At 51.2% G+C, this 13,451-nt stretch overlaps 1 protein-coding gene across 1 annotated transcript in view; it reads left to right on the top strand.

Annotated features, from left to right (window-relative positions):
- itga11a (integrin, alpha 11a) overlaps positions 1-13,451 on the top strand; it is a 209,188-nt gene that overhangs the window by 100,463 nt on the left and 95,274 nt on the right. Inside the window, 3 exon segments of the mRNA XM_038813203.1 lie at positions 6,006-6,156; positions 6,668-6,833; positions 9,049-9,122. Of these exon segments, the coding sequence (XP_038669131.1) occupies positions 6,006-6,156; positions 6,668-6,833; positions 9,049-9,122 (391 nt within the window).

Raw genomic sequence — 13,451 nt, 5'->3', positions numbered from 1 at the left:
GATTAGCCTACGAATCTTTCAACTCAGCCAGGCTCAATGCTGCACTGCTCTCCCAAGGACTTACTTTCCAGCACCTTCGAAAAGGTAAGTCCCGGGGGTCCCAGGAGCAGGAGGGTAGGGGATGCCGGGGAGGGAATGGGGGGGTGGGGGTTGGGGGAATTATCACATCATTGGGGGTAGGCCACGGGGTAAGGGGGGTCCCAAAGCTTCAATGTCTCGGGGAAGAGGGCACCCCAACTCTGAGGGCCTTCAGAGTGAGGCTCCCCCACTTCCCACCTGGGATGGGGAAGGGTGTACGGCCCTGATTCTCAGGACCCATTTGCCAAGGGCATAAATCCTGTTATGGCCGCTAACTCTTGCGAGAGGGCCAGAACATAATTTGTGCCGGGGAGGAATCAGAATCAGATATTACCAGCCCCCCTGGCAGTATCCCCTGGCACTGCTAACTTGGAGGGGGGGGGTTCCATTATGTAGGGGAATGATGGTGGATGGGGGGATTGTGCCTGCATGGCAGTGGAGATGGGGGGGTGAGCGGAGACAGAATGGGGGGGGGGGGGGGGGGGGGGGTTGCCCCAACGTGGCGAGGATGGGGGCGGGTGGATGGGAAGGATGGGGTCACCCTGATGCCTGCACGGTGTGGGGAGGTGGGTGCAGGAGGTTGGGGTGGTGGAGGGGTGTGGGTGGTGACCCGACCATTGGGGAGGGGGGAGGTTGGCCCTGTGTTGGGGGGTTGGGGGTGTTTTCCGTGTCTTCCAGCAATCCCGATGTCCGGGGGTACTTTTAATTTCAGTTTGAGGTTGGGGCGCCTCATCTCTGAATCCCGGCTGCCGGCAAGTTTCGGGCCACCCCCCCCCCCCCCCCCCCCCCCCCCCCCCCCCCCGCATCCACCCAGCTGGCTGTGGGAGCCCGCCAACATTTTGAACTTGCCCAGAGTGCCGTTGACGTGGGTCGAAAAGGCAACAGTGAGTTCCACTTGGCTTTTCTCGCCTGATCTTGGAAACATCTTCCCTAAATGTCACTTTCCCACGTGACCCGCACCGGGAGAAGGTGGGACAAGGCACCCACTTAAGGGTGTTAATACGTGAATGGCCGGGTTTCCTGCCCGAAGCTCGGCCTATCAAGCGCCTGGGTTTGAGCAAGTGGGTTCCTGGGGGGATTCCTATCCTTTCAATATTACACTGCCCCAGCTTCAGAACCGACCCTGGTTCCGACAGGAAAAATTCTTCCTGTGGTGACATGCATCACTGTAAATACACAAGGGGTTAATGTAAATACATGTAGACTAGATAGACACTAGAGGGAGCACCAGAGCCATGACACACAGACACTCAACCAATAGATCAGTTAGATAGGACACGACCAATGGGCATTCACGATACACACAGAGGTGACACTACCACAGGAGGGCATTACACCAACCCATATATAAAGGACACCACACACATGATCTTCCTCTTTCCAGTGGAGACAGTCAGTGAGTACAGACACAGGGTTGATTCAATATCACTCCCACCACGTGGATTGTAGCAGACTGGTTAGTCAGTCTGAGTAGCTATAGAAGGATTGACAGTAGTGGCGAACCCGAGTAGGAGAAGTGTAAATAATTTAATAAATGTGTTGAAGTTATCTCCACGTCTGAACCTTCCTTTGTCAAGTGCACCACAAGGAAGCCACTTACGCTACGCCTAGAGCATAACAAGGCACTTCCCAGTGAAGGTGGCGGGAGCCCCGGGAAGCTTTGTCTTTTCTATGAAAGTCAGAAATGAATCAGTATGTGCCACCCTATCAAGTAATACATTCCAAACCCTCACCACTCGTGATAGGAAAATGTATTTCCCATTTCGCCTCATGTTCGCTCACCAATTCTGTGCTCTCTGGCTAACAATTCTTCAGCCATTGGAAGCACTGAGCGGGATTCACTGTTGCCCAACACTGATATCACAATCGCCCATCGGGCAGAGAATTGACTCCGACAGCTAAATCAGGGCCGGCGCCGGTTTGACCCCGGTCAGCTATGCCCCGCCCCCATGGAAATGGCATAATCACGTCACGCGCCGTTGCAACAGCGTTGGCGCATCATCGGCAGGTCCTCCCATGATGCTCTGCCCCCGATGGGCCAAGTTCCTGATGGCGCGAGTCACGTGTGGTCTCAGCGGCTGGGATGCGTGCCGCTGGCCAAGGGAGACTTCCACCTGGGCTGAGGCCATTGGTGGGGGTGGCCAGGGGGTGAGCCTGTCGCGCACGGCCGGCGCCATGTTGTACGACCCGACCACTGCAAGTCGACGGCGTGCGCATGCGCGGCCAGGGACCCATCCATTCTCCGGCCGTTTTCAGCGTGGGAGCCGGGAGTTTCACCCGGCGACGCTGCTAACCCCTCACCGGTCCCGGAATCGGTGAGGATTGGGCGCTGATTTTCTGGTCATTAAATGCCAGCGAAATCTTCGTTCGTGCCGGCACTTAGCCGCAGAAACGGAGAATCCAGCCCACTGTCTCTTCATTTGCTCGACCTCAATCCCACCACGCTGTTAAACATCTCTTAGATTTCTTTGTTTGAAGCAGAACAACTCCCCGTCTCATTGCTGGTTGTGGGATGTTGCTGTGCACAAATTGGCTGATGTGTTTCCTCCAGAGATTGAATTTCTAAAGTACTTCATTACCTATCGGTGGCCATGATAGGCGCTATATTAATGCAAATCTTTATTTTCTTACCATGGAGACTATCACGTTTGAGACCAATCGTACTCCTCTCTGCCAGTATCTTTCCAGTCGTTGGATTGCACCAACTAATTATCACCCCCCCCCCCCCCCCCCCACTCCATCGCCAACCCCCTACCCCCTACCCCTCACCTTGTTGCCGGTCCACCGCCTCCCCAACATTGCGGAGCTGAGAATATTCCGGGAGTTGCACACGGATTCTCCGAGCTGGCGCCAAGCTTCCCCAGCAGGGCCCTGCGATTTTCCAGTTTCTAACGGATGCTGCCCGACGCTGAATGGACGGATTGTTCCACGGTGAAGAAACCGGAAGCCCTGATGGAAAATAAACCTTCCCGATTTTCTGCTTTCATTTGCAATTCCACAGCGGGAACAGTGGATGTTTTGGGTTAACTGTGCTGTACATATCCCGACCACAGGATTCTAAACTCACCCCAGACACACTGCAAGCATTTTCGCTCGTGCTAACCTTGCAGATTTCTGGTGATCTCATTGTCAAAGCCTGTAATGAAAGTTCAGAGTCTCCCATTTTCCTACCCCCCCCCCCCCCCCCCCCATTATTGTTGGATCGCAGTTCATTTAATATCTTCAATATAAATAATATTGTTACACGTAATCGTCCTTTCACAACTTCCGTCATTGCCAGTTTTATTTTGTGTTCGTTGGGTGATGGCCAAACCTGCTGTCCAAGTTGTCGTTAGGCTGTTGCCTACAAAGGCCAAAGTCCATCATTCAAGGTGGAAAACCAGAAGAGAGAAGGTGGTGTAAATCAGTTGGTAATCGGCGGCCAGGTCTGGGTTTTAGAAACCTGTAAAATGCATTAAGGAGAGAGGGCTGAGTTCTGTAACATTAAGCATTGTGGAAAAAATATGCTGGAGTTGGGAACTATGACAAATTGTGCTCCCAGCTGCACTCAAAAGCTGCACACATCCCGTACAGAACCTCAAACTAAGAGCAGGGGGAGGCCACTTGATCCCTCAAACCTGCTCCACCATTCAATAAGGTTATGGCTGACCTGACTGTAACCTCAACCCCACATTTCTGCCCACCCCACGATAGCGTTTCACCACCCCCCCCCACCTTGTTAATTAAAAATCTATCTGCCTCTACCTTAAAAATATTCAAAGACTCTGCTTCCACCGCCTTTTGAAGAAGGGAGCTCCTGAGAGTCACGACCCTCTGAGAGACAAAAGTTTCCTCTTTTCTGCCTTAAATGAGTGACCCTTTATTTTTAAACAGAGAACCCCCTGGTTCTAGATTGTCCTACAAGAGGAAATATCCTCTCCACATCCACCCTGTCAAGACCCATCAGGATCTTAAAGGTTTCGATCAAGCCGCCTCTCACTCTTCTAAACTCCAGCAGATAAAAGCCTCACCTCTCCAACCTTCCTTCAGAAGACAACCTACCCACTCCTGACATCAGTCCAGTCTAGGTTGTAAATCAATATTGGACCCCAATCTCTGCTAATTCATGATGTCCCATTTGGAGAGGTGCATTGTTTTGTTAAGTTGCTGTCAAAGGAATAAGAGAAGGCCATTCAGCTCATTGAGCCAGCTCTGCCACTCAGACAGATCATCTACTGCTAGGCCATTTTCCCCCAGCATTCCCGTATCAATTTCCATCTTGAACATGCTCGGTGATTGAGCTTCCATATCCCTCTGGAGAGCGAATTCCAAAGATTCCTCACCCTCTAGATCAAGTAATTCCTCCTAAGCTCAGGTTTAAATGCCCTGCCCGTTATTCTCAGACTGTGCCCCCTGGTTCTAGACTCACCAGTCAAGGGAAACGTCCCATCTATCTTTGTAAGACTTCACAAAGAACTTTGAACCAATGAGTTACTTTTGAAGTGTAGTCACTATAGTTACACCTGTGGTAACCCACTGTATTGTGTTGTACTGTTGTATTGTTACATGCCTGGGCTTTTCCCTGCTGGCTCCGAACCACTGTAGTATATAATATGTGTATTGTGGTAAACTGCCGCTGTATTATATGTAATGTGGTAAACCACTGCCTGCTGGCTCCGCCTCCCCTCAGCCTCGGTATAAAGGTGGATAGTCTCCGTCGCTGCCTCAGTTGGGGATCCGTTTCTGTTTAGTTTATTAAAGCCGCAGTTACGTTCACTACTCGTCTTGTGTTCATTGATGGCACATCAACCCCATCAAACCGTTTTTCACAATCCCCTAAACATCAAACAAGATGAATCACCAGCTCACCCGTTCCTGTTTTTCTTGATGGTGAAGGTTGAGGGTGGAATGTTGCCCAAGACAACAACAACTTTCACTTATACACAGTTTCAATAGTAAGACTGTGACACATCACGAGAGTGTCTTCAAACAAATGTCACAGATAAAGGCAGCACGGTAGCATTGTGGATAGCGCAATCGCTTCACAGCACCAGGGTCCCAGGTTCAATTCCGGCTTGGGTCACTTTCTGTGTGGAGTCTGCACATCCTCCCCGTGTCTGCGTGGGTTTCCGCTGGGGGCTCCGGTTTCCTCCCACAGTCCAAAGATGTGCAGGTTAGATGGATTGGCCATGATAAATTGCCCCTTAGTGTCCAAAATTGCCCTTAGTGTTGGGTGGGATTACTGGGTTATGGGGATAGGGTGGAGGTGTTAACCTTGGGTAGGGTGCTCTTTCCAGGAGCCGGTGCAGACTCGATGGGCCGAATGGCCTCCTTCTGCACTGTAAATTCTATGATTAAATGCCAAAAGGCTTGACAAAATATGTAGGAGAAGGAGGAAAGAGAGTCAGGGAAGCAAATCGGTTCAGAGAGGGAATCCCAGAGCTTCGGGCCTAGTCAGCTGAAGGCATGGCGGTCGGTGCTGGAGCAATCAAAATCAAGGCTGCTTCAGAGGCCAGCCAGAATTAGAGGAGCGCAGGGGTCCTAGTGCTTTTTGGGACTGGAGGAGATTACAGCGATTGGGGGGAGATTTGAAAACGAGCATGAGAATTTTAAAATCGAGGAGTTGTCAGAGTGAGAGGCAATGAAGGCCAGCGAGAACAGGGATGATGGGTGACTGGGACGTGGTGCAAGTTAGATCACAGGCAGCACAGCCTCGGGTGACCTCAACCTTACATAGGATGGAAGATGAGAGGCCTACCTAATTGGAATAGACAAGCCTAGCATTAACTAACTCTTACTGACATGGGTGAAGAGCTCGAGGGAACACCTTACTCCTCTCTGAACAGTGTCATGGGAATCTGACTGCAGATGCAAGCAGTCGGTGCATTGAGTTAACATCCTGTTGGAAGGGTGGCCAGTTTAAAGAGTGTTCTCTTTGTCTCTGTCAGCTCCGAGGCATTCAGCTTTCGAAGAGGTGCAAGAAAAGAAGCCAAGAAGGTGATGATTGTCATAACTGATGGTGAATCACACGACAGCCCACATCTAAAGCAAGTGATTGAGGATAGTGAGCGGGACAACATCACCAGATACGCCATTGCGGTAGGCAATATAGACAATGTCAAATACACTCTTAAACATAATCGAGGGAGAGCTCCCTCACTGGGTTGCTGGCTAATGCTGCATGGCAGAATCTTCAACCAACTGGGAAGTTTCCAGGGTCACGCCTGGGTTGAGTTGACAAGTTGATGTCTTGCCCAGGACAGCAGTAGGGCTTTTGCATCAACACCCCCGATTTAAGGATGCGGAAAATACTTTGGGTTCCTTGCTTCTGTTTTGTTTCCTATTGCAACAAGTTGCATTTATATAATGCCTTTTGTGTTAAAAAGTATTCCAAGATTCTCCATTTATCCCGTTGAAGAGTGTATTACACGCAGATCTCAACTAAAGTTAAGATTGGGCTCTGCTATAATGCGCCCTGCAATTGAATAGCAAGCCGTCACTTGCCAGCTGGCTTTGAGGAATGGGCATCTGGGGGGGGGAGCTACCTCCTTGGTCTATGGCTTCGAGAGAGGAACAGAGAAGATTCTTTAACCTTCATTTCACTCTACAGGTGCTTGGATATTACAACAGGAGAGGCATTAATCCGAGTCACTTCCTGAGGGAGATCAAATCAATAGCCAGCCACCCAGATGAAAAGCATTTCTTCAACGTCTCTGACGAGTCAGCTCTGAAGGATATCGTGGACGCGCTCGGAGCACGAATCTTCAGCTTGGAAGGTAAAGACTCTTCGGTATCTGTGTGGGATTTTGGTAAACTTTAAAAGAAAAGAAAATGCTTGCTTTGCTTTTGCATCTTTCAAAAACCTTCGGACACATAGAGAATAGAACAGTACAGCACAGAACAGGCCCTTCAGCCCTCGATGTTGTGCCGAGCAATGATCACCCTACTCAAACCCACATATCCACCCTATACCCGTAACCCAACAACCCCCCCTTAACCTTACTTTTTAGGACACTACGGGCAATTTAGCATGGCCAATCCACCTAACTCGCACATCTTTGGACTGTGGGAGGAAACCGGAGCACCCGGAGGAAACCCACGCACACACGGGGAGGACGTGCAGACTCCACACAGGCAGTGACCCAGCCGGGAATCGAACCTGGGACCCTGGCGCTGTGAAGCATTTATGCTAACCACCATGCTACCGTGCTGCCCTATTGCCCACATGATGGAACTTTAGGGGTCCGCCCAGACCACAGTGATACAAGAAGACCGTTCGCCTCCAGCTTTTCAAGAATGGGCAGTAAATTCACCCACACCGGTGACCCACACACCTCATGAAGGAATTTTTTTGAAAACCCAAATCTCTTTGCAGCCAATAAAGTACTTTTGAAAAGCTGCAACGTAGAGAATTGAGCAATTGATTTGGGCACAACAAGTTTCCAAAGTCACGTTGGGTCCGTTGTCGGTCAAAGTCCATCAGTGACTCGCTCTGGTGGCCGTCTCCTTCAGCACTGAGACCTCCAGGAGTCTTTCTGTCCCCTTTCATAGTGACTCCAATCTGGATTCTCCCGTTCACCTTCCCAGTTGCTGCCACAGATCCCACCAGGAACCTGAAATAACTAACTGAGTTGGAGTCATAGCAGCAGATAGAATTCTTTAACTACAGGCCAGAAACATACTGTGGTGAATGTATAAATACTGTTAATTCACCAGTATACTGTGTTACATTATACCATGTTATTAACCCCTGTGGGCTCCATCTATGGGCCACTGTGTGGCTTCACCCACTGGGGGAGATGTGGAGCATGTACGGGCTCCGCCCCTTTTAAGAAGTATAAGAGCAGCAGACCTGCGGGACCGCCTTCAGTAATGTACCAGTCGCAGGCAGGCAAAGTTGTAAGCTGATTAAAATCACTGTTTACTTCGACACGTGTCTTTGAGTGAATTCGAGTCACATACTAGCTGACAATATGGCACTGCAGCAGTGTAGAATGCACTGATGTTCGGGTTATAGTACATTATTGGGCCAATGTAGAAGGAGCTTTACTCTGCGTCTGATTCATACTCCACCTGCTCTGGGAGTTTAAAAAAATCTATCCATTGACAGGTTGCAGGCGTTGCTGGCCAGGCCTGCGTTTATTGAATCATAGAATTTACAGTGCAGAAGGAGGCCATTCAGCCCATCGAGTCTGCACCGGCTCTTGGAAAGAGCACCCTACCCAAGGTCAACAACTCCACCCTATCCCCATAGCCCAGTAGCCCCACCCAACACTAAGGGCAATTTTGGACACTAAGGGCAATTTAGCATGGCCAATCCACCTAACCTGCACATCTTTGGACTGTGGGAAGAAACCGGAGCACACGGAGAAAACCCGCGCACACACGGGGAGGATGCGCAGACTCCGCACAGACAGTGACGCAAGCCGGAATCGAACCTGGGACCCCTGGAGCTGTGAAGCGATTGTGCTAACCACAATGCTACCGTGCTGCCCTTCCTTGAGAAGGTGGTGGTGAGCTGCCTCCTCAAACAGTTGCTGTCCATTTTTGTAGGTACCCCCACAGAGCCGTTACGGGGGAGGGGGCAGGGGGGGTGCTCCAAGCTTTTGACCCAGCGGCAGTGAAGGAAGGGTACTACAGTTCCAAGCAACTTGGTGAGGAGCTTCCAGGTGGTGGTGTTCCCAGGCATCTGGGGCCATTGTCCTGCTAGGTGGTGGAGCTCAGGGGTTTGGAAGACGCTGTGGAAGGAACCTTGGTTAGTTGCTGCAGTGCGTCTTCTAGACTGTACACACGGCTGCCACTGTGTGGCCCTTAATTTTTTTTTAACATTGTTGGATAAAAATGGAATAGACCCCCCCCCCCCCCCCCCCCTCCCATTTGCCACTTTGACATCGCTCACGTTGGTTAACGCATGGGAAGTAAAAGTACTGAATCAGAATAAATGCTGGACATGTTAACGTTGATGAACTGTTCGTTCTGTTTCATTCTTAGGGACCAATATTCAGAATGAAACATCATTTCAATTGGAAATGTCACAAGCGGGATTCTCAACACATTTTGTGGAGGTAAGTAAGGGTCAACTCGTTTTGTTCGTTCATGCTTCTGACCAGGTTAGATACATCTTAGCCTGTCCTCAGGATGTTCCTCGTCTCAGGATGTTCCAAAACATTTAGCAGACAATGAAATGGTTTGGAAGTGTAGCTCCTGTTAACGCAGCAGCCAAAATGCAGACCGGGATCTCCCACAGACAGCAATGGGGCACAGTGACACGCACAATGAGATGCACACAGCTGATTGCTATCCACCATTTCCTCACTGAAACATCCAAACGTGGAAAGACAAGTGAGCTTTGGGTGAAACCCTTCCCCTAGGCCTTGTACTAAAAGCCGTTGACAACCACTATCTGGGGCGAATGTTGGCCCAGTGTCCTCTTCACTGTGGGCACCTGATAGGGGATAGGGCGAGACGTGGGCTTAAGTAGGGTGTCCTTTCAAGGGCCGGTGTAGACTTGATGGGCCGAATGGCCTCCTTCTGAACTGTAAATTCTATGATTCTATGTGGTCATATCCAGCAAGAGCGAACAGTTTCAGCAATGGAGGAAGGGGCTAAAATAATGAAATGAAATGAAAATGAAATGAAAATCGCTTATTGTCAGGAGTAGGCTTCAATGAAGTTACTGTGAAAAGCCCCTAGTCACCACATTCTGCCGCCTGTTCTGGGAGGCGGGTACAGGAATTGAACCATGCTGCTGGCCTGCCTTGGTCTGCTTTAAAAGCCAGCGATTTAGCCCAGTGTGCTAAACCAGCCCCATATGAACAATATGAAATATGAACAAACCATGTTACATTGACTTATTGGTCGGGATTCTCCCCTACCCGGCGGGGTGGGGGGGTCCAGGCGTAGCGGAGTGGCACCAACCACTCCGGCGTCGGACCTCCCCAAATGTGTGGAATTCTCTGCACCTTTAGGAGCTAAGCCCGCGCCGGAGTTGCTCCCCCTCCGCCGATGGCGCCAAAATCGGCGCCAACGGCCTTTGGCGCCATGCTGCCCAGCATCAGGGCTCGCCGAAAGGCCTTCGGCGGTCCGCGCATGCGCCGGTCCGTCAGCAGCCGCTGACGTCACCACCGGCGCATGCACGGTAGGGGGGGTCTCTTCCGCCTCCGCCATGGTGGAGGCAGTGGAAGAAAAAGAGTGCCCCCACGGCACTGGCCCGCCGGCCGATCAGTGGGCCCCGATCGCGGGCCAGGCCACCGTGGGGCCACCCCCTGGGGTCCAATCGCCCCCCCCTCCCCCCCCCCCACCCCCCCCCCCCCCCCCCCCCCCCCAGGACCCCGGGGGCCGGCTCGCGCCGCCAATCCCGCCGGCACCAGAGGTGGTTTAAACCACGTCGGCGGGATTGGCCTGTCAGCGGCGGGGGCTCGGAGAATTCCACCCAAGAGATCACAAGACCAATATATTCAATGACCCACAAATTGGCATCATTGCTGTACATATTCGTGGAAGTCACTCTTTAGAATTTCAGTGATAAAATGCTTGAGAAATCAAACTGTTTTGATTTATTTTTGGCTTTTAATGATTCCAGCAAATTCTTGACTTACAGAATACGTGTTAAAGCCATGACAGTTAAACTTACCCATTCTTCAATTTTTTTTTTTTACAAACTGCACTATTGTGCTCAAAGCTGAAAATAAATCACGTCAACTGCTGCAAATCAGCCAAAATATGTGACTATTCTCCAAATTTTCTTTGTGTAAAACCTTCTTGCAGATTCTGAGGAGACCTCAGAGGGAGGATCAATCCTCGGCTAACTAACACCTGTGGAAAATATATATGGAGAGACCAATTAACATGATCGTTCGCTCCTGACCTCCCCAGAACCAGGAGCACGGTTCTCCCAAAGAATTTCTAAGTGTGGTAGTGAGCGGGAACGCCGCGAGATTCCGGAACTCGGCCCGGCGAGACCGTCACCACTATACACCGTTAATTACCCCACTTGAGGAGGCCCCATGCGATCCACACCTCAAATTAAGGGTTGCCAGCTGATTTTATCATAGATGATAGAATTTACAGTGCAGAAGGAGGCCATTCGGCCCATTGAGTCTGCACCGGCTCTTGGAAAGAGCACTCTACCCAAGGTCAACACCTCCCTATCCCCATAACCCAGTAACCCCACCCAACACTAAGGGCAATTTTGGACACTAAGGGGCAATTTATCATGGCTAATCCACCTAACCTGCACATCTTTGGATTGTGGGAGGAAACCGGAGCACCCGGAGGAAACCCACGCAGACACGGGGACAACGTGCAGACTCCGCACAGACAGCGACCCAAGCCGGAATCCAACCTGGGACCCTGGAGCTGTGATGCAATTGTGCTATCCACAATGCTACCGTGCTGCCCCCGCCGGGACTGCGCTCGCCAACCCCGCTTACAAAATAGAGCAGTACTGAAACTGCTCTTGCACAGCCAATCCCACTCAGCTGGCAGCCATAGCGCTGAGGCAACGGGCCCCACGGTTCAGAGAGGCAGACCCTGGTGAGGCTCCTGGAGGCGGGTCAGGCCAGGAGGGATGTCCTGTTTCCCCCAGCGTCCCAGAGGGTGATCCACAGGGCAGCCAATTCCACCTGGGATAAAGTGACGACGGCCGTCAGCTTGGGCATGGTGACCAGGAGGACCGGCAGCCAGGGCCGTAAGATGGTCAAAGACCAACACCGGGCCACGTGGGTGAATTGGCATTGCCCCCTTCCTCCCACAGGCCTGCACCTGGAACTGCCCCCTCCCAGCATCCTGCCGTGCCCTAGCCCGCCCACGCTGCCCCCTCTTCCTCAACCACGCCCCCCCCCCCCCCCCCCCCCCCCCCCCTCCCAGTGCTGAACAGACAATTATGGCAGAGAATCCTGCTGCCCGGTCATCTTGCTGGGTTGGTCTGTGTCAAAGTTTATATAGTTCTCCACCCGGGCAAGCAGGGCAACCATGACCTGTCTGATGCACCTGTGGGCTGTGGCCTCTGAGATACAACATGGATGGCACATGGGCCACCACCTCGAGCCGCTGTCAACACTGCTGCTACCCGTGTTCTCCAGCACCTGGCCTCCCGGCCTGCCGGCAGCACAACGAGGAGAAGTTCATCGGGTTCCACAATACTGTCCATACCGTTTTTATAGGCCAGGGTTTAGAGAACACCAACGTACATCATGGAGTACACCTGTCCCACAATCTTTAATAGATTTTGGTTATGGGGAGCACAAAGGCCCACTTTACAGGTGTGATGCAACAGAGATCTAAAGTATACTTAAACAAAAACAATGTTTATTCTATGAATCCAGTTAGCATTTTATAAACACACAGTAAACATCTTATCAACTACCAACACTGATAACGCCCCAAAAAGATACAGTACTCTATAGGTAACCCTTAGTAACTTTCCAAACAACATCCACAAGTTGAACCCTTTTAAAATAAAGACTGCAGGTTTAACTTCTCTACAGAAACAGGTATTACTTTGAAATCATCAAGTGATCTTTAGAGAGAGATCATATCATCTTCTTGCTGTGAATGTAGCTCTTCACCTCTGAAAATGAAACCAAAAACACACAGCAGCTCCCAGCTCAAAAACGAAAGTGAAAGACAGACAGACAGCCCAGCTCCACCCACACACTGATATTACTGCAGCTATTTGATAAACACCCATTTCTTAAAGGAACATCCACGTGACACCGTGCAATATCTGTAAGGAATTGGGAGAGTGTATTAGACTGACAAACAATGGAGGCTCCCACCCCGAGACCCTCCATTCCCCTATTGATTCCCCCCAGTTCCTCACCTTGGAACTGCCAAGGTGTCCAGGTGGCACTGCCAGCTGGCAGGGGCACTACCAGGGTGCGATTGGGTCGGGGGTGCCATGCCCAGGCGTTGGGCAGGTTGCAGGCGGGGGCCGGGGACCCTCCCATAGCGCGTTGGGACTTGGGGAGGGTCGCTACGGGGGCTCCAGAGATTGGGATGTCATTTTTAAATGGCGTCCCGATCTCTCGCTGCATTGAGGCGTTCCGGCGAGCGGAGTTCCTCAGTGCAGGAAACGGGGCTCTGTGCGGCCTCACCGCGTGTTCCCCGGTGACGCCCCCTATCTAACCGGGGGCGTGTTTAATATCCTTATGGCTAAAGACGCTCGCTCTAGGATCTGTTCCCATTTAGTTAAACCGTGCCTGTGATCTGCCCCTGACTAAGCCATGCTGAAACAGACTGTGACCTTCGCACTCCAATATCCCACAAGGTAATTTAAAAGACTGTTGATATTTCTAACTGACTCTCAGGAAGAAAGGGCACAGCTTGTTTGATTCATCTTCAAAGGGAATTTATAAAATCACAACTTTTCCGGTTCCCAAGGCAAGATGCAA

Source organism: Scyliorhinus canicula, chromosome 12, assembly GCF_902713615.1.
Source record: "Scyliorhinus canicula chromosome 12, sScyCan1.1, whole genome shotgun sequence".
Lineage (NCBI taxonomy): Eukaryota > Metazoa > Chordata > Chondrichthyes > Carcharhiniformes > Scyliorhinidae > Scyliorhinus > Scyliorhinus canicula.
The sequence above is the reverse complement of the archived record's forward strand: the minus strand, read 5'-3'. Positions and strand labels throughout refer to the sequence as shown.